The sequence below is a fragment of the Podarcis filfolensis genome (genome assembly GCF_964270895.1).
Source record: "Podarcis filfolensis genome assembly, chromosome: 12".
NCBI classification, from domain to species: Eukaryota; Metazoa; Chordata; class Lepidosauria; order Squamata; family Lacertidae; genus Podarcis; species Podarcis filfolensis.
Window position 1 is genome coordinate 43,799,699 of NC_139614.1, and position 26,371 is coordinate 43,826,069.

Here is a 26,371-nt window from a genome sequence, read left to right on the forward strand (position 1 = left end):
TTCACCCTAAGGTGCCCGAGTGGATTACAACAATTAAAGCATAATATTTTATTTTTTTAAAAAAAACAGTTTAAAACAACTTACAATCACAGAAATAAAGTGAGTCCTAAAAATGCACACACGCAGCGCCAAAAGCCAGGTGCATCTCAAGGGCCGAATTTGGTTGAATCTTGCTCCATTTGACTTCATTCACATATTCCCTGCACACACAGCTGTCATAGGCTTTAACCCTGCCTTCCTGTTCATCATGAGTGACATCAGCTGATAAGTGGGCAGGTATGATTTGGGGGGAAATGGCCTTGTGGTCCCCCAAGATTGGCCTGCAGGCTATAAGTTCCCTGCTCCTGACCTAGAGAATAGAATTATGTCAAAAAATAGACAGTGGCTACCCTTGTATTAGACTGTACTTATTTCCAATTGCCCTCTTCGCCATTTATAATATTGCTGTTTTGTGCTATGTGGCACAACTGGACGCTTTCGCCTGCCCCAGCTGCAACAAAACATGTCTCTCCCACATTGGTCTCTACAGCCACAGCAGATACTGCAACCTTCCAGCAGCTTGACTTCACTCCTCCATTGCCTCCCAAGACTGACAGATGCCAACAATGCAATGATGTGAAAACCAGTCTTGAAGCACTGAATGGGTTTTTAGTCATTTAGTTTAGAAATTGATTGAGAAATGGCCTTTTGAGCAAGTGTTTTAAATGGACGGGACATACACCACATATCATCGTTAAGATGGGCAGAGAAAACCATAAATAAAACTAGCTTGACATTTAAAAGAAGGGGAAATAAACTCATAAATGGCAGGCAGCATTGATCAGTGATAATGAAATATCAGCTAAGTACACAGAGTGCCTTAAGTTTTCCTCCTCTGTTTTGATCAGGGTCAAATGTTAAACTTAATCCGTAAACCTACAAATGGGAATCAGGCCAGAAAAGCTTGGGGAGCCGAGATTTTCAGAACAGAACTGCTGACGCTCAACTCAAATGTCAGGCCCCAAATAAAGAAAGGATTCTCACAGGGCTGTATTCTGAAATAATATTAAGAATCAATAGGTATGTTCAGGTACTTTCCACTTAATGAATTTTAAAGGGGCAAATAAGAAAACAACAACAATCTGTTGGCTGCAACGCAGCCAAAGCCTAGGCAGCATATAAACAATATACCTTGCTTTTCTCACCATAGAAAATCACCCTCAAATCTAGACTTAATTTGGTTTCGTTATATATTTTAATTCCTATGCATTTGTTTAGGAACATAGTATTCTGCTTTATGCTGAGTCTGTCTGGTATTGTCTACACCAGGGTTCCCAAAATGTGGGTCTCCAGCTGTTTTTGGACTACAAATCCCATCATCCATAGCAAGCAGGACCAGTGGGATCAGGGATGATGGGAACTGTAGTCCAAAAACAGCTGGAGACCCATGTCTTGGAAACCCTGGTCTACACTATCTGGTAGTGGTTCTCCAGGGCTTCAGATAGGAGTCTCTCACAGCCTTACCTGGAGATGGCAAGAATGGAACCTGGGACCTTCTGCATTCAAGGCTCTGGCACTGAACTACAACCCTCCCCCTTCTTTCCAAGCTATTTCTAGGGCCCTCCTATTCATCCCCCACATACAGTGGTACCTCGGGTTATATACACTTCAGGTTACATACGCTTCAGGTTACAGACTCCGCTAACCCAGAAAAAGTGCTTCAGGTTAAGAACTTTGCTTCAGGATGAGAACAGAAATTGTGCTCCGGCAGCGCGACAGCAGCAGGAGGCCCCATTAGCTAAAGTGGTGCTTCAGGTTAAGAACAGTTTCAGGTTAAGAACGGACCTCTGGAACGAATTAAGTACTTAACCCGAGGTACCACTGTATAGGATTTCATGCCGCAAACACACTTCTATAAGAAGTGGTGCCCTTTGTAAACAGTAGTACCTCCTGCTTATCAGATTCTAAGGAACCCTTATGCACCGTTCACTCTCTCCAGAAAGACATCCCTACTGAAGTTCTGATTATATGGACATTTGCATTGAATCAATTTAATTAAATGACTAGTCCATTAAAAAAGGAGGCTTTTAATCAACTCAAAAGTCCACCGTCAATGGACAGTCCTAAGCAACACTGTGAGATGCTGCAAATAGGCACCCAATAACATTCCACAGAACCTTTGGGGTCTTTCCTTTAAAGCACAAATCATGAATTTAATGAGCATATGCACCAGCAGAGCTATTAATCTTATTAAAATTCCTGGTTAGGGATGTGTCTGACCCCTTACAGGAGGCAGGTGAGCAAGTGCCAAAAAGGAGCCATTTGTGAAGGGGGGGGGAAGGATCTGCTTTCTTGGTGCAGAAAATGCACACAATGGAATAATTTGCCCGATTTCCGTCCTCCAACGGGTGGGGGTGGGGATTCTTGATTTAAATGAGATTCGGTGTCTTGCCCACTTGGGAGGTGGTCACTCACATGCCGGATGAGCGGTTAACAGCGTGAATTGCATTGTAATGCAGAATAAATGAGGGCTGACCACCTGCCCCCCACCATCATATTCAGCCGGGCCCTGCTGCCACTTGCAATTACAAAGGACACGAGCGAAAGACACTTCGGTACTAGGGGAAGCATGACCTGTGCGGCACCGCTCATTTTGCACTGCACTTATTCAATACACCACTGCCCTATAATTTGCGATAGCATTGTTATCTGTTAGCCGCTTACACAGTCGCACCTTCATTATGTCCCTGGATGCCAGCGTCGGGCTGCCTGTCACATCTATTGATTGCACTCAAACGGCAATTTACATGGATCACTTGTGACCGTCCTCTGGAGGGGGGGAGGGGTGTGCGGCCAAACACAACGGATATCCCTTCAGAGGAGTCGTCAGCTTTCTCCTGGGGACCTCAGAGGCACAGCAAACTGTCTCTTGGAAACCAATGTGACTCTAAGCACCACCATCAGCAAATATGCCACAGTTCATCAAACTCCGAGCTGGTTCTTGCTTTGCCCAAAATGTCAAGGTGCCACTCTCTTCCCTGCTGTTTGCTAAATTATTTGTGAAGTTGCTTAAGGCAAGCGAAGGTCAAGGAGGTTATCAGACGGGTGGTCTTTGGCTTTCCTTCCTGCCATCAGCAATATCGGAAACCGCTCATTCAAAAGAGGGGTTTGTTGTTGTTTTTTGCTCCATCTGAGCTTCAGCTGTAGAGGTAATAACTGTTTGTTACTGGGAATTACCAGTTCAGTTCAGGATCAAAGCAGGATTTCTTGCTTTGGTGCTCCATGTGATGAAGCTGATAAACAGAGAAGGGCTTCTGATGAAGATGGCACGGACCTCAGCTGGAATGCCTTCAAAACCAGCAATGCCTTTGCCCAGCTTGGGTTGGTACACCAAGAGCATCTGTTCCTGGGGAAGTCAGACCAGCCCTTAGTTATACCTGGACTGGGTTACTGCAATGCCTTCTACATGGGACTACCTTTAAAGTGTACAAAGAAAGAATTAGTAAAAAGAATGCAGTGGGGGTGGACATCAGTGGTTGGACATGTATCATGCATATTTCACCTGTCCTGAAAGGGCTGAATTGGTTGCCAATTTGTTTCTGGGCCCAGCTCAAAGTGCTGGTGCTGATCTTTAAAGCTCTAAGTGGTTTCCTTCCAGGTTACCTGTCAGGGATTGGTTGGACAGTGATGCTGGTTGGATGGTGATGAGTAGGCTACGGGTGAAAGGGGGCCAGAGACTGACTTGCAAGAAGGGATCAGTGAACTGGGGAGCCTGAAGCAGCCAGGAGGTGAGAGTCAGAGGCACGAGAAGCTGCAGGATTGGAGAGGGAAGAACAGGCACAGGAGGACGGAGAGAAAGGTAAGGTCCCCACCTCTCCTGCTCCACTGTCTCCCAGGACCAGGTGAGGATTGGAGAAGGAGGAGCAGAATCGGGTTACACACAGGCAGAGTCTTCACCTGCTTGTGTGCCACTCAGGTTGGGGAGATATATAAGCTGAGATTGAGGGCGGGGCCTCTCTGTTGTGGCAACTGCCTCATAAGGTGCACACCTAGGAGTAGTTGAGAGACGTAGGACTGATGGACATGCCTTTGCCTAACCTGTAAATGTTCTTGTGACAATAAAGAGTTAATTCCTCACTCTGGACACTCCTTGCCCGACAGAGCTGTGGCAATACCTTAGAAACAGCCCTCTTCCATATTAGCTTGTCTGGACTTCATCATCAGACAGAGAGGCAGTTCTCTGCGTCTCATCTATATGGGAGGCTCAGCTGATGGGAATCAGAGAAAGGGCCTTCTCTGTGGCTGCACCTAAACTGTGGCACTCTGTACCCCAGGAAACTCAGTTGGCTCAGTCAGTTATGGTGTGTCAATGGAGGTGAAAGCTGTTTAGGCAGGTATGTTATCAAATGAGTTTTTATTATCAAATGAGCTGCCTGTTTTTATTATATTGCCATTTTTTAAAAAAATCATGTTGTATTACATTGCTGGGTTTAATTGTTGTCAGTCACCCTTAGTGTTATGTGGGCATCAGAAGGACAGGATATGATTTTCAAACATAAATAAATAGTCATAGTCAATTATTTATATACCACATTTTCTGCAAATACACCCGTGCTCAAAGCAGCTCACATTAAAAAAGAAAAAACAGTCTAGATATAGTAGTGCAATAACAATATGTAACAGAAAGTATTACTGCAAAATAACACTAATGGGTGAATATCAACAATTAGCAGTTCATTTAGCTTATCAAAATTTAAGTGAGCATAAAGGTCAAGTGCAAACAGCCAACAACTTTGCATCAAAAGTAGCCCCAAAGCTCATAACATGCAGATGCTCTCCTAGGCTGGATCTCAGCCCTGGTGTGCCACACGAAAGGCAGAGGTGGAGGGCAAATTAAAAGGACTATGGGGGAAACCAGTGGGAATCTGCCGCCACCTTATTCTCCTGAGTTAGCAGCTCACAGAGAATCTCCAAGCTGCAGCTCTGGTCACTCTGATCCTTAAGGGTAGCCCAGTCCTCAAGGGCAGTAGAGAGCCGTTTCCAAATCCCATGTCATTTCTCGTCAAATCCACTGAAACACCCATCACATGTCTTTCCAGGGAGTGCTTCATGTGCACGAATCACTTAAAGCAAAGGGGGGGGGGAGCCAAGTTGTTGGTAAGTCAAAAGAAGGAGAGAAATGAGTGGCACCCAGGTGCGAAGTGCTCAAATGCATCGTTAAATGAAATGCATGCCTCTTCGAGCCTGTCTTTATTTAAACATCACAGGTAAGTTCTTGACACGTTTCCCGCAGCTCCGTTCCATTTATCACATTGATTAACATACCAAGCCATTAATTCTATCTGCCTTTTTTTAAAAAAAAATATGCTGTTCTTTTTGCTCTAGGCCCAAGACTCCAGGTTTCCGACCACAGTTGCTATGGGTAACTGGTGCTCCCAAGGGAAGGCCTTTGCAGCCTGGACCTAACCATGTTAACTTGGAAACCAGTCGCACTGCTGAACTCGGTGGTTATGAAGGGGTAATCTCATCAAACTCAGTGGGACTAACCATCAGACCTCTACAGCCAATGACAGGCTTGAGCAGAGTAGAGCAGGGTGGAGGCGGCTGGGTCGCCAGGGCAATGGGGCAGTGTACCTCCTCATGGCTGATGTGAGATGCAACTAGGCCTCAAGGTCATTTGTGAGTTGCCATTCCTGCTTCAAAGATCGCAAAGTATTATAGTTCAGTGGCAGAACATAGGTTTGATCCATTGCAACTCCAGACACAGCTGGAGAAAACTGTTGTTTGTTGTTGTTTAGTCGTTTAGTTATGTCCGACTCTTTGTGACCCCATGGACCAGAGCATGCCAGGCACTCCTGTCTTCCACTGCCTCCCGCAGTTTGGTCAAACTCATGCTGGTAGCTTCGAGAACACTATCCAACCATCTTGTCCTCTGTCGTCCCCTTCTCCTTGTGCCCTCCATTTTTCCCAACATCAGGGTCTTTTCCAGGGAGTCTTCTCTTCTCATGAGGTAGCCAAAGTATTGGAGTCTCAGCTTCACGATCTGTCCTTCCAGTGAGCACTCAGGGCTGATTTCCTTAAGAATGGATAGGTTTGATCTTCTTGCAGTCCATGGGACTCTCAAGAGTCTCCTCCAGCACCATAATTCAAAAGCATCAATTCTTCGGCGATCAGCCTTCTTTATGGTCCAGCTCTAACTGTAGGACGTGTCATTTTAGGGGGAGAAAACTGTAGGACGTGTCATTTTAGGGGGTGAAACCTAATTTTCGCAAATCTTCAGTAAAAGGTCTTAGGGTGTGAGGATAAAGCTCAGGGCAACTGCTTTGCATGCAACAAGTTTCGGGTTCAGTCCATGGCATCTCTAGGTAGGGCTGAGAGAGACCCCTGGCTGAAACCCTGGAGAGCTGCTGCCAGCCAGAGTAGACAATACTGCCCTAGATGGAGCAGTGCTCCAGTTCTAGATAAGGCAGCTTCCTTTGCTTGTATCCTCCTGAGTGCATGTACAGTTTTGTTTTCTTGAGATTTCTGTTTGTTTTCTCAAAAGTTGTGAGTCATTTAAACCCGAGAACAATTGAGGAAGATAAAAGAGAAGAGAAGCTTTCTCTTGGTATTTCGGTGTCGGCTGAAACCAATAATTCAGTGTCATGGGAGATGATCTAGTGAGTCAGCAAACATGAAATATCTACAGAGGACCCTTTGTTCAGCTATTTTTCCCCCACCCAGTGCCTCAGGTTGTCAACAGGAAGGCATAAAATAAATTTTAGATTCTAAATAAGGCATCTTTATATAAGATACCAATACATCTCTGGGATGAAAAATGGATGGAATCTGAGCCAGGCACTGATGTAGAATTTCGTTTTCCTGAAAGTGCTTTACCCTGTAATCCTGAGGAATGATGCTAATGAAGTTGATTTAGTACCGGCGTGGGGGGTTGGTTGGGAGGGAATGATTAAAACCATGTTGAACTATAACATCTTTGGTTGGCAGAGTTTGGGGAATCATTTTCTCCTGACCTGACCCTGACTTGAGTCTGTCCAGTTTGTCTTTTTATGTAAGAGTCTTTTTCATACATTATCTGCTTCAAGCACACGACTGAGGCTTGATTTTTAAGTGTGCGCCAAGAGTGAGTGTGGCACATTCCTAAGCTGTAAGCAGGACAAGCTGAATACTTTGAAAGCAAAGCATTTCCCAAGTTACAAACTCTCTTGCACCCTGGCAGGATCGTTGTGAAGAGAAAGAGGGATAACAGCAGATATGTTTGTTTATTATTATTACGGCTAAGCAGCCAGCATAGCAAAACCAGAATTTTAGCATAATTTTTACATAAACATTAAAACGGTCCAAGCGGAATTTAACAATTAATATACTAATTAAATAGATTTAAAACATGTGTCCAAGGAAATATATACTCCATTAAAAGTTTTGTTTTTTAAAAAAACAGGAGAATTTGACTGTGAGCTGTTTGTGGAGCTATATAATCTTTTGCTTTCTTGGCTATTGCACAAAACCTAGCTACATTTCTGGTGACAGCAGATATGTTGTCAGGAACATCATGGAGGTAGTAAGCCAGAATTCTCTTTTTAGCAAGCCTGTCTGCCATGTGAATGCAGCCTTGGAGTTCTCCAGAACATGAAGGTTTTCTGACTCCCCATCTTCCCACCAGTTCAACCAGGTAAAACTCCCAAGACAGATTAGACTTGTGTGACTGGAACCACAGCTGCAGCCATGCTTGGATAATAAGTGTCCCTGTGTAATCCTATTGACCTGTCAGCTGCCTCTGATATTGTGGGCCACGGCATTTTGCTGACCCGCTTCCTGTAGACACCGGCTGGGCTGAGCAGGCAAACTCTCTTGCGTTCCTGTGATATACTCAGTCCCCAGGGAGTGCAACTGATGAGCTGCACCCACTGACCCGAGAGTTATTTCTCTTGCTTGCATGTGCTCAGCTGAAGAGAAAAGCCTTTATTGAATGCTTTGTTCAGCTCGTAGCTAAATATGACTAGATGTGTCTTTAAGGATCGCTGGTGTTGGGTAGCTCCTAGTTACACCCCACCTGATTGGGTGATGGTCTTCTCCACCAAAGCAGAGGTGGGGCACCTTAGCCCTGGGGGGCCAAATGTCGCCCTCCAAGCCCCTCTATGTGACTTGGGATGAGGGCCGGATTTAACTTTGATGAGGCCCTAAGCTACTGAAGGTAATGGGGCCCTTTATATGTCCAGCTGTCCTTTGTCAACAACAAATTGTCACTGTTTTTTGTGTTGAATATATGCTGTATGGTAATTTATGGATCTAATAGCTATCTAAAGCCATTTGCACATGCAGAATGTAGACACCCTATACATACAAATGAGCAAACCAGTGATATTTTAGGGAGCAGGCTAGCAGGCGGGTCCCATTACTTACATTATAGGAGCCTACACAACACAAAACTCTTGCTGTATGTAGGTTTTATTTTATTTGTTTTTTATATTATATTTTGGAAATGTACATCCAGTTTTTTTTCTTTAAATGTTTTTTGGGGGGCCCAAGAGAGTGGGGGCCTAAGGTATAGCTTGTTTAGCTTATACTTAAATTCGACACTGATCAGGATGCTTCCCAGGATGCACCCCATCATTGGTCCTGCTTCACACCTTCATTGAGTGGTTCTTCTGGGATGTAGGACACAGAAGGGCATGTGAGTGTGTGCAGAAAGGCCAGCCAACTGCTCAAAGGTAACATTTATACTCATTCCTCCACCCACTTTGGCCTGCGCTCCCTGGAAGGCTGCCCTGAAAGGAATAGATGATGATGAAGAAAAAACGTTTCCCCTTCTTACCTACAGCTTCCTATCACTTGGGAAGCAAAGACAAAGTTGCCATTTCACTGCAGCTTTTCATTTTCCTCTGCTTCTGCCTTCCTCTAATATTGTGCCCGCCAGCAAAGTTCATTCTGTTAGTTTGAAATTATAAGGGCCTCCCAGCGAGAAGTGCATCACTCTGTCTGCATGCTCCGTACTTTGAGCTTACTTAACTTCTCTTGTACTGTCCCCTTTTTTTTATTTCATACAAAATGCCAAGGAAAGTGAAAAAGCTTTCATTCAGGGAAAGGGGCAAGTGACTGTGGAGTTTAAACCTGGCCTGCTGTTGCAGCCCTGGCAGCTACTATTCCAGAACGTTCCTTCCCCTCCTTCCGTTCTTTGAATTTTGCTTGCAGGTTAATGAGAGTTCACAAGGTCTTTATCAAAGCCTCAAACCCTGCAAATTGCAATTGCTGCAAAAAGAGAGTGGGGGGGACCTAACAATGCACTTGATGTACAGAATCAGATCAACTTCAAAGAGAGAAAGGCTTGCTTGGCTTGCTTGGCGCTGAGTAATTTCTCCCCTTCTTCCAGATGACAAATGTTAACCAGTGGGTATGGATCCGCTCCCTTCTTTCTTTCCTGAAACCCCTGGATGCTTGGCCTCTCGAGCTATAGGCGCTCTCTCTGCAAATAGTCACACCGTCAGCAGCTCTTTGGGAGAAAGTAGGGCAAGAGTGGATTAATGCAGGAATTTTGTAGCAGGAAGCTCTGGTGTCTCACCTGTATGAGCTCAGGACTGCATTTCGGCCCTGCTTCAGTGCTCTTCGGCATCCTTTATCTCGTAAAGTCTAGAGACCTCAGCTTCTTTCCCCTTGCGCCACCCCACCTCCCACCCAGTGAGGCAACAGGGTGAACTGCCAGGCAAAACTGAAGGCACAGAGTCATCCTAAACCCTTTTAAAATGTGGCTCTTTTCTGATGTGGGTGTGTGTGTTATTGGGTTGTTGTTTTTATTCTGATTATATATGTTGTGATCATTTCTGTGAACCGCCCTGAGACCTCCGTGTATAGGGCGGTATATAAACTCAATCAATAATAACCAGCCTAATTTTTGCGCTTTGGCATTTTGCTTCATCCCACCCACCCTACACTGTTTTTCTTCCCGACTGATGAAAAGTTCTAGAGAGCTCAAAAGTCTATTGTATTTCTATCCCATTCATAGTTCTCCCCTCCTCCTTTGTAGACTCACTTGCAGTGCCCCACTCCCAGAAGGGGGAAACCCAGGTAAACAATTTAAAATTGGCCGCAACATTTATTGATTACAGATGTAGGTAAGCTTTGCCTCAGGCATTGCGTGCATAATCAGTATGAGCCTCCAGATGGAGGGCTGACGCTTAAGCAGGGACATGCCTGAGGTGCCATGCTTGGACACAGTTGGCCTTCGTTCCCAGGTGGCGGACCTGAGTGAAGACTTCTCCACTCTGGCCTGCCAACCAAGCTCCACCCCTCTGATAGGGCAATTTCAAACTCCAGGATGGCAGCCGGCCATGGAAGCATTCCAACAGCCAGTTGCCATGGTGAAGTCCTTTTGCCCCCGGGTGCATGAGGGGCCACTGGGTAGCAAATGCCGCCCGCCTCCAGACCAGGTAAGAGGCCATTAGTCCTCACAACAACCCTGTAAAATAGATTAGGCTGAGAGGCAGCGACTGTCCCAAGGTCACTCAGTGAGCTTCATAGCTCAGTGGGGACTTGAACCCTGGTCTCCCAGGTCCAACACTCCAACCACTATGCCAAAGCAGCTCGCATTTGAGATGTTTTGTCTTGTATCAACCCACCTGTGGATTTTGGAATGTGTGCTTTCCTCTCTCCTGCCACCCCTTATGTACAAAACACAGGTACCTTTGCTTTTCATGTTGCCTTGGAGACTACCAAATCTAGTCACTCAGGGCAGATCCATGATCAAAGGGAAATTGTTTTCTAACTCCAGAAGAGGGAAATTGCATGTTGAACATTACATCCCCACCAGCCACTAGACAAGGCTATGCAATTTGTCTTCAGTTAACTCTTTTGCTGAAACATTGCCCCAAATTAACCTCCGGTCTTACCAAAATAAGGACTTCCATGTTTCTTTTTACAGCTGGTTTTTGCCTCACCAGCAATACGTGCCCTGTTTAGGGAAGCTTTTAATGTTTGATGAATTACGGTATTTTAATATTTTGTTGGAAGCTGCCCAGAGTGGCTGGGGAAGCCCAACCAGATGGTCAGGGTTGTAAATAATAAAATTATTATTATTATTATTATTATTATTATTATTACACTCCACATGAAAGAGATCCAGGTAACATCGGAGCATTTCCAAAAATGGGGATCAAACTTTGTTTTCCTGAAAAACATCGTGAAGAGGTGGCCACAAGGAGAATGAGTAACAACAACTCTTTTAATATAACACCATTTGTGGAGAGAGAGAAACCACAAAGCATGTTAATGCACATAATGCAGAACTGAAGAAACCCCTAAATTCCCCTCTCAGAGCTTCAACTCTCAGTGTTCCCAGTGAAGAGGGGTTGATTCTTAAACCATTCGGGAAACTGTAGCTCTGGGATGACAATAGAGGTATCCAGACAACTCTCAGCTCCCTTTCCAACCACAGCTCCCAGAATTCATAGGGGGAAGCCATTACTATTTAAAGTGGCGCTTTAAAGGTATGGTGTGGAAATGGCCACAAAGGAATCATCGGTCCACACACACAAGTTTCCTGGCTGGCCAGCTATACATTCTCCACACACACACACACACCCCCAAAAGAAGATTTATGTCACCAAAATAAAAGAGGACATCAATTTGTGTAATATGCGCATGTAGTAATTTATTTGTTTAGGCACAACTTTAGAAATAATTGCTATGATTTTTCAGTAGCAATGCAATGCCTCTCACCATAACTGAAAGACACCAGGTGTTTTATGTGTCTGCTCAGTCTGCTGACCAGATGCTGCTAACTAACCATTGATGAGCACCTTCAAGGTCCCACTCTGTCATTTAAAGCTTTCTTGTGTTGAAATTAGACTTGGGACTGGGAGGCTCTTCAAATACAGGACAGGCCTCTGAAGTAGGACACAAGCTACATTTGATTTTTTTTTGTAAAATAAAATAAAATAAAATAAAATAAACCAACAAGACGCATTTCCCTTCCTCTGAAATCAACTGGACTTCCTCCTGAGCCAACACGGATAGGACCTGTGTTGTCTGCGCAGATGCAGAAGAGTAACAAAGTCCCCAGACTACGTGAGTACAATTTTACTTTCAAATGAAAGCTTGCGCAAGGGGTGGAAGAACTCAGCGAAGCTTCACGGGCATCGAGGACTTGAAATAACAAGTTTGTAATAACCGGAAAGTTACTGAGAGTAAACCATTTCACATCAGGGGAGATGACCTAGATTGAGACCAGAGAGTTTTGACTTTATTTATTTATTTTTTTAGGCTAAAGGGGGGGGGGCCCAATGAACATGGCCCGACTGTTCTCACAAGACTGAGTGAAGGCAGAGGAAAGATTAATCAGAATGTGAATAATTTAGCATAATTTTCCTTGCCTCCAAGTTCGCAGATTTTGCTTCCAATATTGCTCTTTAAGGAGATAGATAAAGAAATACTTTGACAGGTGCTTCATGACTTAGAATTGGACTCCAAGGCTCATCTAGACCAACCACCTCACATTGCAGGAATCTCAACTGGTTCACACATAACAGATGACCATCCATGGTGCAGCTTATCAGGCCCTGGATAGTTGAATTCATTGCCACCTTATTACCACCTCTTTCCCTATATTGTGTTGCAGCTCCCTCCTTGCATCATTTATTCTCTTATCACAAGGTTGGGCCCTGCTTTCCCTTTGGGTGGAGACAGAGGTTAAGTTGGTGTTGAGCATTTCCACCTTTCTGTTTAGAATTCTGAAAATTAAAATGCAGTCTTCTGAATTTGGCTTCATGGGAACTGATGATTAAAACAGTACATATTGTATGGCTGTTTTGCAAGGATCTATTTATTTACCAGCTAGTTGTGCCCATTAGACTGCACACCCTCATTTTCTCCTATACCAACAACAACAACAACAACCCAATTACTGACTCTTTAACTCAAATCAAGATGTGAAATTGCCTCAGTCTCCATTCTTCTCATTTCTTTCTCCCAAAATAGCCTTCTCACTCACCTACTTTTTCCTCAAGTTCCTGTATTTCTGAAAGTTATCTCCATTGACCCCCTTCCTCAGTTGTGGCCCTTGCCTTCTTTACCTGCTGGGATCACTTCTCAGTAATCAAACTGCTCCTCAAAACCACTCCTATCTCCAGATCCTATGCGATGTTTTTATCTCAGCCAAACTGACAGCTTCCCTCACCTTGTAGAACGGTTGCAAAACAGGTTCTAACAGCTTTTCCTCCACCAGGTTGGAATGGTTTTGAAAAATGCTGTGCCGTCATCCCTCCAGTCCAGCTAATCAATGACACAAGCACAATACAATATAGGGCAGGGCAGGGGGTGGCTAATCCCTGGCTCAAGCAATTTTTCCTGCCCCCTCAAGACCCCATTGACCTTGGTGGCAGCAGCAACAAGAGAGAGAAAATCAGAAAGGTTTGCTGCATGGACAGGAATGTATAAATCTCACCACTGTGCCCTGCTTGATAACCCCGCTGCTCAGTTGATCAACTATAGGGTGCGGGGCATACTGCACAAGATAGTAGGGTGGTCACATTCACCACTGACATGGATCTTGCCTCCCCCAAAAGTTGCACTGCACATGACCAGTCCAGCAGTGCAAGGAGGCTATGGAATGGAGAAGAAGTGGCCTTCTTCAAGCCATAGGGATGCCCCTTTAAGGCTCTGAAAGGAAGCCTGGAAGAGGTGGTCTGGAGACACTGGCTTAAATGACCCAGTCTGCTCCCAAAATGTTGGAACAAGTGGCTCATTTGCTGCTCTCCGTGGTCCAATATCTTCTGACCAGCCTTGCGGTTGTGGGATCTGGCACTAAACCAGAATTCAGTACCTCAAATAGTTATGTGGAGGAAGGAATGCCAACAGGTCTCGCTTGATCCCTGTCCTCCCTGATCTTTGATTGCTGAGTGTCCTTTTCTCTAACATTCTTAAATCCTGCAGGATCCCAAAGGAGTAATGTGATGGTGGGGAAATGTCATAGGCAAGCGAATTTGAGCTGTGACTGTTTGTGTGAGGATATTTCTACTTGGTTTGGTTCAGCCCTAGAATCCCAAAGGTGCCCCCTGGGAAAGAGCAGTGGTGTGGCAGACTGGTTAAAGGGGAAACCAGTTTTGTTGCCCTCTGTGCCTTTAAATCTGTTGCCTAACTTTTGTTTTGCCAACGTTTATATTTCATGGTTTCTGAGTTTCTCAGTCGACAGCTGTTTTCCTGCTCTCTGTCCTTCTTTCTTGGCTTGCTTAAGCCTCTCCGTACCCATCAACTAATCACACGGTTTCCTAAACACAGCAGTTTAGAACCTCTTCATCTCCCTTTTTTTTTCTCATCCGTTGCTCTGAACTAAGCAAAACCAAAAAAGATTTCCCTTATCAGCTCATCGGCCATGTTTGTATATAGCGCAAAGCCATACACTATGGTTTAGTAAGCCATACCGTTCTGAATTTGTAAGAAAGCAATCCTTTTAGTGTGGCAGCATCCATACTTTGGAACTCCCTACCTACTGACGACACTACTCCTTTCAGCACCTGCTCAAAACATTTTTGTTCAGGCAAGCCTACCCAGGCATGTAGAAGTTGTCATATTTTTCATCTAGTTTTAGCTTATTGTTGCTTTTAACTATTTTCTAATGTTTTAAATACTTGCTTTTAACTGTTACCCCTGCTAGCTGTATTTTATTATTTTCCTACCACTTTAAGGTTTTATTACAGTCTAGTGGCATATAAATGTTTTATTATTATTATTATTATTATTATTATTATTATTATTATTATTTCACAACAGGTGCTGCTTTCCTCACCCCAGCAAGATATCTGGCACCAGCTGGAATCTCACTGGACACTGAAGGCAAATAAGCCTTGTCCTTTAATAATAATATAAAAAAACCTGGTCACTCTGTTCTGTACAGAATAGCACATTTCCTCCCTAGCTGTGTCAAAATAAAGAATTAAAGGAATCTAGGGCTGCAGCCCTGTTCAAACATACCTGTGCACAAGCTGTACTGAAGACAGTGGGACTTATTTATGAATGGAGTAAGTAGATCTAGGGTGCTTCCAAGTAGGTATTCCTTGATGGATGGGTGCTAGTTGTGCCAGCAAGCTGCTGCTGCTGCTTCTGCTGCTGCTGCTGCTGCTGCTTCTTCTTCGCAACATCTGCACAACACCACGTGGAAAGGAAAAGGCATGGCAGTGGTGAAATGGACATGTCTCCATTCCTTTTTTTTATGAATCCTGACTTGACACTGTTTCACCTCAGAAGTGAAACTGGCAGCTGTTTTTTCCAACAGCACCACAAGGGGGAAGAGCTGGGAGAAGGGAGGGAGACTGGGAAGACGATGGGTGGAGGGGCAAATGAATGATGAAGAAAAAGAAGAAGAAGAAGGGTTGGAATTTATACCATCCCCAATCATGCCAACGACCACAGCCTCCAAACTTCTAGAGGCAATTACATGACCTCAGTTAACACATGAATCCTCATCCAGCCGTTGCACAGCCTTTTGCACGGCACACTGGGCTACAACTCCTATCAGCCCCAACCAGCAGCCCATCCTGTTTCCCATGCTAAAAAAAAACACATAAAGCAGATGGGAGTAGTGATGGGAAAGCTGTCACCTTGCAAATGCTGCTGGACTCCAACTCCTGTCATCATATACCTGAAGGAGCATCTCCACCCCCCATCGTTCAGCCCGGACACTGAGATCCAGCGCCAAGGGCCTTCTGGTGGGAAGTGAGGTTACAGAGAACCAGACAGAGGGCCTTCTCGGTAGTGGTGCCCACCCTGTGGAACACCCTCCCATCAGATGTCAAGGAAATAAACAACTATCAAGGACAATAGGGACACTTAGAGGGTCTTCTGCTGTAACTCTGCCAATGACCAACAACTCTGCTTATCATTTACTGCCCTGCACAGTGGAAGAGCACCAGCTTTGCATGCAGAAAGTATTCTGGTGGCATCTCCAAGAAGAGCTGCATAAAACGCTGGAGAACCACTACCAGCCTGTGTAGATGATAGTGAGTTAGATGGGCCCAAAACTGGAACTCCATGTAAGGCATTTTCCTTAGAGCTGTTTAACTGTGGAACAGACTCACTAGGAAGGTGGGAGACTCTCCTTTAGTCAGTGCCAGATTACCAAAGGGGCAGAGTTCAACACCAGCCTATGGGCCCCACACCTATTAGGGGCCCCACAACAATGGATCGGAATAATTTTGATTTGATCTTGCAAGAAAATTACAATCGAGCTTTCTTAGTTTTAGGAGATAATTTGCAAGGGGGCCGCCAAGACTTCGACTGCCTGGGGGCCTCCACAGGGTTTAATGCAGCTCTGCCTTCATTGGATGTTCTGAAACAGAATGGATGCCCCCTTATTGGGGATTATTTAGCTGCAATTCCTGCATTGCACGGGGCTGGACTAGATGACCCCTTGGATCCCTTCCAAGTCCATAAATCTAAGATTCTGTTATTCCTATGCTGCCATATTCTCCCCGCACGCACCCTATCCATCTAATCCAGATTTACCCTTCCCCAGGAAAATTATGTGTGTATATTCAGACATGCTGTGTGAAGGATTATGTGTGTGTTTTTATTTTGGTACAGTATCATTTATTAAGTATTTTATACGTTTACCTGAGAGTGAATCCCAGTGAACATAGTGGGATCTACTTCTCAGTAAACAAGCCTAGGAATGAAACTGCATAGGAAGGCGTTTTGGTTTGGGGTTTGTTTGGTGACTGAGCGAAAGATTGCACTTTCTGGTACTGCGGTTTGTAAAGCCACTAGCTCAGGCACTTTACTGAATTCCTTGGAACATAGTGGAACATATGCGTAAAAATAAATAAATTGCAAGAGGGGAGTAAAAAAAAAAGAGTTTGCAGTAAACTAAGCACTGAAAGAAAGGGGTGTTGCTGGGGATTTTTGGCCATTTTTTGTGTACTGTCCTTTTCATGGCTACCTTGCACCCGGGTAAGTTTCGTAGAACGCAGTGGGACTTAAGACGTGCGAAGAACGGCACCATGAGACTGAAAATCTCTTTGCGCGTTTACTCGGGAGTAAGGCGCACGCGCACAAAAACCATCAACTCCGCGGGACGCGCTTCTTTCCCAAATGGGGCAGCGGTGCGTTACTGGGGAGGATGCATCGGATCGGACTGTATAATAAACTCTCCCGCCGGCTCGTAGTAGTACACCGGCCGGCAGGCTGCCGGTGGGGCTTTTGTGTTTTCTTTTTATTCCCTTTACAACAACTCCCCTCCGGGCCCGTTCTGCCTTCTTTCCCTATCAGGTCCCGGACACATCCATCAGCCCCAATGGGAGCTGAGTGTGCAAGCTGACAAGGGATGGATGGATGGAGACCGGGGGTGGCTGGTGGTAGGGATGAGGGGGGAGGGGGTGCGCGCTTCTGCTGGTGGTGCTGCTGATGTCAGAGCCAGGAGACAGTTGTGATTGGATCTAATTAGACTTTGCAGCAGCAAATAGACGCGCTCCCTGCATGATCGCCTTCAAAGTGGCTGCTGGGGCCAAACAACTAGCAGAGAGGTGCAAAAAAAAAAAAAAAAAAAGGAGAGGGAAAAAAAGACCGAGAGAAAGAAACAGAAAGAAAGAAGAGAGAGAAAAAAAAGGAAAAAAAGTGGGCGCCGTGCATTTCCAGCCCCTGATAAAGCAAAGGCACCCTGCGAGTGAGGGAAAGCTGCCGAGGAGGAAGAAGAGGGAGGGAATCACAGGTGAGCCTCCCGGTCGTCGCCTTTAATTCATTTATTTGGAAACTCTACCTGCGCCCGGCGCGCTCTCCGTCCCTGGCTTGGGAAGCGTCGCAGCGCAGGCACTTGAGCGCAGCTGGCCAAAAGCAAAAAAAAATTAAAAAGAGGCGCACGATCCGCGCGCAGCTGCTCTGGGTTTGCTGGTTGATAAAAGTCCCACCCGGCTTCGTAGACCTCGCAAGCGGCGGCGGCGGCGGCAGAAGCACCACCACCACGGGCGATCGGGAGCAGGGAGGGGGCGTCGCAGGCAGCCAGCCGACTTTTCTCGCTCTCGCTGCGCGGTCCCCGAGCCAGGCGAGCGCGGAGCCAACGCGCTGCCGCCGCTTCTCCTTGTTGCCTCAACTACCGGCGATGACCTCCGTCCTAGGCACCGGCCGAGCACCGGGAGGGCCGGGGAGCCAACTGAAATGCAAGTCCAAGAGGAGGCGGAGGAGGCGGTCGAAGAGGAAAGGTAAGCGCTGCCTCTTTCTCACTCCCCCCCCCCTTTCCCAAAATTTCCCTTTTGCCTTCGCCTTCTGCATCTGTTTGGTTCCTGGTTTGATTTTGGAGAGGTTGGCGGGGCGGGAGACGTCCTGCTTGTGCCGACTTACTGCGGGGACGGGGACGAAGGGATGGCTTTTTGGTACTCTTGTTCGGATGTGGCATCCCCCGAGCATCTTCTGGGCGGCTGGTTTCGGGGATGGGCTGTCTCAGTTGTTTCACTCCACCTGCGTTTACCTCCGAAATCCTCCCCGCACCGCCACCCAAACAGGCAGGTAAATGTCTGGCAGGCGGAGTGTACTTGTAAAGGGGGGGATTACAGTATATATTTTACGTGGGGGATTATTTGCGGAGGGCTAAAGCCAAGAGTGATGGGAAGAGAAAGAGCTTTTTTCTCCCTCCTTCCCATGTGCTGGCATCAACACAGCCAGATTCCGCAGCGCAAGTCAAAACATCTCTAGCAGGTGATTCCTTTGACCCTGTCAGAGGTAAAAAAAATTATCACATGATTCGTAAAACGGGTGAAAGTGGGGGGGGGGGCTGGACTAGTCTGAGACTCTGAAAGGTTTCCAGATTGCAGGTTTTTCATTTGCCTCCTTTTTAAAAAATAAAATGATAACTATAATCTCCGTCCCAGTTGATTGTGACAGGGTAAGTATGTAGTCTTGCTGCAAGCTGGTCGTTTGTTTGCTTTTTAACAAGGTGTGAGGATAATGGCATCTCATCTGATCACGTTTCACCTCACGGGGCTGTATTTTTTAAGCGAAGAAGCAGGGTTTGTGCAGTTGGCGGGGGGGAGCAATAAAAAAGGCCCCCAATCTGGGGACAGGCTGCACCTGGCAGCTACTAGTTCTCTCGCCCTTGCTGTGAATGGGCTTTTCCTGCCAAGGTTTGTTGTTTTTCTGAAAGTTAGGGAGTGTGCTAACGCTGCTCTGATTCTCTAAGGGGACCAGCGTTCTATAAATGGCAGAGGAATAATTATCCTAATCCAAAAAGGAAAGGAGAGAAGCTGCTGGATGTCATAAAAAGCTAAAGTCTGCCTGAGATTAAAGGTTTTCCCAAAGCTGTCCTGTTTCCTCGTAAAGAAAGGATGAGACGGTGCCGGCAGCTTGCTAATGCTGTCTCCACAGTTACCATTAAAGATATTGTGAAATCATAGTGGAAAGTCAAGTGACAGGCGCAAAGTAAGGCAGAATCTCACTCAGGGAAGTGCGTTCTGCTGCAAAGATGTTCAGTCCAAAGTCTCTTATCAGAGCAGCAAAATCCACCTAGTCTAGAGTTGTCTGAGATAAGTTTATGTCGGCTCGCTCAATCACCTCAAGACTCTTTTTGCAGTCGGGATGGAAATGTTTCTTCCCTCTCTGAGAATTAAGCAGTCAGTCTGTCAGAGGCCTAAGATATAGAGGGCACAAGTTTGTGTTTTAATTGTTGCCTCATGTATCATCAAGGCCACGGTATGTATATGGTGGTTAGACAAGTTTTGGGAGATGCTTAGAATGAACACATCCATTCTTATTTAATTCGGCTGTTTCTATGCTATATCTTCTATCAGTTAAAACTTTCCACAGCAGGCAGCCATGGACAAATTAAACTGTCAGATGTGTCTGTAGGAAGGTCAGTGAATGAAAAGTTTTGTGTATGCCCTCTTAATCGCCTCTTTGGGTTTTACGTAAAAATCTTACTTGTAACTTTGGTTGCACAAGGAACTTCTGGAAGTGTCCTGAGCTCCAGAAATAGTATTTGAAGCATTGGGGGGTGTAAAAAAATTATTTATAAAACTATAAAACTTTGGAGTTTCTTTCAGTTGTTAAATCTCCAGTGTTGCATACTTGTACGCCAGCATTCTGCCTGAGATTTCACATTCCACCTGTAAGGTATCTATTGTACAAAGGTATCTATTGTACAAAGTGCATGTCAGTTAAACAGTGCCTGCTTTCTAGGAATTTTAAACTTAGTGACATTCTAAATTTGTCTCTTGAACGGAATCAATAATTCATTTCAGCCAATAACTCTGTGTTAAGATTGCTTCCTATGCAAATTTCACAAGGCCGCTCTATTTTTGAGCCAATACATTTGAAGAAGAAAAAACCTGTAATGAAGATCCCCTCATTTCTTACACTTTCCTCTTAATCTCTCTTAGTGTTACTGAGTAACAAGGGATTACTAGTGAAAAGAACAAGTTTGACACATGTTGGCTACTTTGAGGACAGCTAACAGGAGTGTGGTATTAGGAGTTCAAAGTCTAAATAACTATGTTAGGGCATTATTCGATCATTTAAGAGAGCTATGTTCTGGGACCGTTTTATAGCTTGTGTTACCTTTTCGGATAAAAGGTAGCAAAGGGTTTATTTGAAAAATAGATCTCTACTTGAAGACCCACAGTTTATAAAACAAGGTGGATATGGATGTATCCCAACACTGAAAATTACATTAAAAAAAACTGGGTTTATTTAAAAAAATGCATTTTTTAAAATCCAGTTTATATTCCACCTGTTGAATTTGATAGTTTGATAATAGTTTTGTAAATTGGTGTTTAGTCTGCCGTAGAGGCAATACGATGCTAAGCTGTCCCATGTAGGGCTTAGAAGTGGTTTATTTAGCAATAATTGTATAAACGGCAGATAAGAGCAGATCTCTGTAAACAACGTGAAGGAATATTTGTTGCTGCTTTTCAAGAAAAAAATCCATCAACATGGTATAGTGGGGGAAAGTGCTTTTATGTCACATACATACCATTTTCTCTTGGAAAATGGTGAAATATTTCTAATGATATGCACATTTAATGATGTTCCAAAGCATACTTTACTGCATACTCTTCTACTTTTAGAATGCTAAAAGCAACAACCTATGTCTGCAAAAATGTTTACATCCACTTCATCATTTAGATGCTTGGTGATACCTTGATACATTTCAGCTTTGCTTTGAACAGCGAAAGAAAATAAAAGGCTCATATACACTCGCTGTTCAGCTGACAAATGTGCATTGATTATATTTGGAAAACGGAGAATTCTGCTGAAAATGTCTGTGTGATGGATTGACATTTAATGCTGCAAAGGTGTGGTGTTTATTTAACCACCCGTGTGAAGCTAAAATGGCTGATCTTCATTTGATAATACTGTTTCCTCATTTCCCCCCATATACTTTCTAGGATTCCCTAACACTGCAAAGGTGTAAAGTTAGTTTTGTAATTTACAACCTCCAAGTATCTGCTTCTTCTTAGAAGCACTTTGCTATTGTGAATTTTCTCAGGAGGAGAGAAACCTTGATTCTACATTGGATGAAATAGTTTTAAAAAATCAGTATATATTTAGAACTAAAAGATCTGCCTGAGCAGCTTCTCAACTTCTGCGACTGATTCTGAGGTAAATCTGTCGCATGATTTGCAAACGTCAAAGTAATATTGCTTTGTTCTTGGGGCCCGATCCAGCCAAAGTTAAGTTCCTTTAAGTCACACTGATTTCAGTGGGATACAGAAGGATACATGTAACTTTTCCTGCTCTAATCAATTAAAATTAGAGGTGTTTAGCTTGGGCTATATTATGTTCTTGCTGTGTGCTTGTTCTGTTGTCTTTATAAAAGTGAATCATTCAGAAGATTTTAAAATTCAATCATTACCAAATGCCCTTTCCACAGATGCATAACGTGAAAGTTTTTCTGCTTGCCTCTTGAAATATGAAACCATAATCTGAAAGCAAACCTTATGGATTTCAATAGAACTTGCTCGGAATAATGTTTAGAAACAAGGTACCACTTACTGACAGCCAATTGGCACATGATTATAAGCATGCAATAAATTTGCTCCATCGTTTGGAAGAAGGGTTGGGAAGCTTGGATACAGGTAAATATGTTATCCTTTTTTCATAATCCGTCTAAAGTAAATGAGTGCCGAAATTTATAGAATTATATTTCTCTCTCTCTCTCTCTCCAGCAATTTATTGCATTGTCAATCTGTGGTCTGAGTTGACACTGGAAAACGGGTCCAGCACTTTGGAAGAATTTGCTGTTGTTTAGATTGAAAGCTCAGCTTTTGGGAGAGTTTTTTGGGTGATGAGTTTTAAAATGCGGTAGATTTTGATAAGTGTGCTGAGAAATTGTGGAGTATGTACTGTACAAAGCTGGGTATCAGCCATGTGAGGGTTTCTAAAAATAGCTTGTTTAGGGACACGAAGCCCTTGGAGATGGCAAAGGTGTATATAAGCATGTATGCCAAAAACACCACCAACAAAAAAACTTTCAGACGCCGCTTAGTAGTAAAACACACACACACACACACACACATATTAGTTAGGGGGTTGAATTTTTTCCTTGTTTGCTTGTTCCCCAGCAGCAATTAAGCTGACTCATTGTTTGCATGTGGGCTCCCGGGGGTTAGACTAAATCTGAGACATTTGCAGGGAGAGAAGTAAACATACAAAGTTAAATGCTACTATCTGGAAGGAGAGGCAAGGTTAACTCTGGCAGAGCAAGCACAAAGGGTTGGCAGCAAGAGAGACAAAATATGTGCAGCCAAGTAGAGAGGGTGTGTGTGTGTAAAAAAAAAAAGAGGTTGTGGTGCAATGAAATTTCTGTGAAAATTAATGAAATTAAGGGAAAGGCTACTGAGTCCATGCGGATTCCCATTGTGCATTCTGCCTTTTACATCAAGGTAATAAATGTGTGTGTTCCATCTTGAGCTAGATTTGGGGACAAATGTCTCCCCTCACAATAGGCTGGGTGTCGGGCTTCAGGGTGTACACCTTATCTTACCTTACACGTCCACAACCCCGACAGCTTGTGAGCAAGGATTGGGATTTGGAGATTAAAATTAAATTGATTAAAACTTTAATACCCATCTTATTTTGGGTTTTCCCTTCCCCCTCTCCCCACCCCGGCTTTCACCTTTGATTTCTAGTGATCTATTAGGTAGCAATTTGCAATGCCTGAACTTAACGTTTAGAATGAGGGGGAAATTGTGGAATTCACAATTCCATATCTGCGCGGTGGCGGAGCATTGCATCAATAGTAGAGCTGCCTCTTTCTAGCAAAAATAATAATAATAAAATGAATGGGGAAGGTTGGAAAGAGCAATAAAATGAAGTACTCTGGCAGCAACAAAAAAAGGGTATATGGGGTACAGGTTAAAATGTGCAAAGAAGGAAATTAATCACTTATTTGAGTACTTGGGCTGTTTGACCTTCCAGTATGTATTAAAAAAAAGAGAAAAGAAATAAAAGAGGGGGGAAAGAAATTTGGTCATGTTTCTTAAGGGTTTTTGTTTTTGTTTCTCCGCCTCATAATTGTACAAGTACTTCGTGCTTCATGTATCCAAACTCAGGAAATGATTGTTCAAATGAGTGAGACCTCTTGGATCAGCTGAAATCTCGCCCTCCACCTGTATTCCAGCTACTCGAGTGGAGTTTGCTTATTAATTGAGATGAATAGAGCATTTACAAGATTTGGTGACGGGAGTGCCTGCGTTGATACTGACATGTGTGAAATGTCTGCATATATTTTTTTTTTTTAAAAAAAGGAGTAAAGGCTGTGCAGAAATGTTTAACGAAAGATCAGAACGCTATAAAGAGAAATCTCTCTGGGTTTCCTTATGCCTCTTCCTTCCACTTTACAATAGGATAGACAGAACTGCAGTACCCAGGAAGAAAATTACTGAACGTAGGAATCTGCATTCTGCTTGAATATTTCCCTCCATCAAAACAACCCTTTTTTATTTCCCGCCTTAAAGTTATCCTCCACCCAATTGCTCTTGCTGCACTTCACTGAAGCCCACATTAGACCTTTATAGAAAAGAAACATTGCTAAGTAACAGTGAATAATTAAATTCAGGAGAAGGAAAGGAAGGTGGTTTCATGTGGGTCAAGTACCCTCTACAGAATTACCCGGGCGATGTGAATAATAGTGAACTTGAATTTCTTCCCAGCTTTATAACCCAACTGTCTCTCTCATCTTGCCAACTGTTTACAAATTTGGTACTTGTGTGTGTGTGTAAATGATGAGTTATCTGGGCAGAGGGGAAGTTTTGATAGGCAATGCAAGATCCATCATTCTCCAAGGGCCTGGAATGGTCTTGTCACATTCCTATGTAAAACCCCTCTGACTCTTGCAAAAGTTGTATAATTTCTGATAGTGGGGAATAAAAGCACACACGCTCCTCCTCTATCTGATCTTTTCCTGTCTGTTTGCATTGTCCAGGAACACCGGCAATGTAGCAGATTTTTGCAGAAAAGCGAGTTGCAGCGACTGATGAAGTGCAACAATTTGCTAGTTTTTCAAAGGTGGCTCACGACTGTCAAATAATATGCCTTTAGTATGAATGCATCAAATAATTTGGCAGCTTATATTGCTTGGCCTTTATAACATCACTAATTTATTAATAGCCTGTTGGAGGCTTTGCTTGCAGTATATGAAAGTGCTATTAATTTCGGCTTCAAAAATGTAATTGGTTGGTATGAAGAACAGAGGCTCATCAGTCAGCTTGATAGATCTCTTAAGGCAAGTTCCCTGCCTCGAACAAAAAAAAAGCTTCCAAAATGTTAGGCTGTAGTAAGACTTCAATGAAAAATAATATGGAAATGAGAGAGGTGGGGGTGTTATGCCCTTGGCTATATCACATTACTTTTGGTCAAATTGTTTTTTAAAAGTGATGATAAAAATTATTACAAAATGTGGAAGCAGCTTGTGTTCCTGGAAAACCTGAAACGGCAGCAACGCTGATGAAATGATGCGTAGTTGTGGAGGAAGTAAATTGGGAGGGGATTCTCCTGTCTGAGGAGAGGAGAACAAAGAGAGAGTCACTGGGAAAAAAAGAATAGCTCCACGGCAGGAGGGGCTGCCTTGTTCAGTGTGGGGGAATTCAACAGCCATGGAGGGAAAGAGGCCTATGCGTTTCTTGGAATCCATGTTAGGTGTATCAAAGCCACTGCTTTGGGACGAACAGTAGGAAACCAGGCAAAGTGAACTCTTACCGATTTGCCGTCAACTTTTAATTCAGGCTTCACAATGAACTGGTACTAACAAGTAGTAGATAAAATGGCCAACAGGAATAATAAGAAATTGGCATATGGGTAACATTAAATTCAGAAGGTAACATTAAATTTAGAAAATGTGTGAGATTTTCTTTTTCTCACACCCTCCTGAAAAATACCACTTTGTATCATCCCTCCACACACACACACACACACACATATATATATATATATATATATATATATATATATATATATATATATAATCTTCATTATTATAATTGGTGGGGGGGCACTATTTTCCTCTGTCTGCCCTGCTGCCACCTGAAAAGAACATGAGGACCTGAAAAAGGGGCAGGTGTAAACTGGAGGCTGTATGGCCAACACTGCTGCTGACACCTGCAGTAGCAAAAAGAGAGAGAAGCTTTTCTAGGGGGGAGAGAATAAATAAACTGCACTAATGATGGGCCCCATCCCAGAGAAACCTCCAGATTTCTCCTCCCCCCCCAGGAGAAATTTGATGAAATGGTCCCCACCATTTTTCTCCTCACACATAGGGTAGACAACTTCAAGATGCCATGTGCGCACAGTTCTAGATAACACTTATCATAATGATTTTATAATTTATATAATAATGATTATATAATGATGACTATTTGTATAATTTATATAGTTGCTCATTGACATGAGTGGCAAAAGGTGCCATTAATAATTTTGTCACTCGTGTCAATTTTGAGGATGCTGCCGCCATCTTTGCGAGCAGAAGATCATGACGGGGGCACTGTGCCTTGAGCTAGCCTAGGCCCAAAGCACAGGGTTATGACACCTTCACCTGCAATGCGCAATGGCACGGCGGTTTATGCACAAGCATAATGCATGGCAACAGGGTTGAAGAGGAAGGGGCAGAACTGGGATGGTAATATGCATGGCACCCCCAAAGCATTGTGGTCAGCATGGCACAGCGCATTAAGCACCAGAGCAAAAGTAGGGAAGGCTTTCCTGGGAAATTGCAGTTTGGGCGTTCTAGCCGGGAGTTGGGCTTGCTTTTCAAGTTGGCTTGGACATGCCAAGGCTACAGCTCTGCTGTCCTGTTTCAGCTTTGTATATCTATAGGATCAGAGTACCACTTGCTTTGTACTCGTGCTTAGTAAACTGAGTGTATATGCTCACAAAGAAGCTTCCTGTGTATAAGCAGATTAGCATCATTGTTTTCCATTATGTTCTT

At 43.9% G+C, this 26,371-nt stretch overlaps 1 protein-coding gene across 8 annotated transcripts in view; it reads left to right on the top strand.

Annotated features, from left to right (window-relative positions):
- Nucleotides 1-17,481: 17,481 nt before the first annotated feature.
- ADARB2 (adenosine deaminase RNA specific B2 (inactive)) overlaps nt 17,482-26,371 on the top strand; it is a 359,347-nt gene continuing 350,457 nt past the window's right edge. For 5 of the 8 annotated variants that reach the window (XM_083579508.1, XM_083579511.1, XM_083579509.1 and 2 more), the window contains exon 1: nt 17,482-18,158. In XM_083579508.1, coding sequence (XP_083435634.1) covers nt 18,059-18,158 — 100 coding nt within the window. In that variant the 5' untranslated portion in view covers nt 17,482-18,058. Of the gene's footprint in view, nt 18,159-18,241; nt 18,463-18,548; nt 18,676-26,371 lie in introns of those variants that run through there. The other 3 variants (XM_083579510.1, XM_083579514.1, XM_083579513.1) reach the window with 3 other exon arrangements.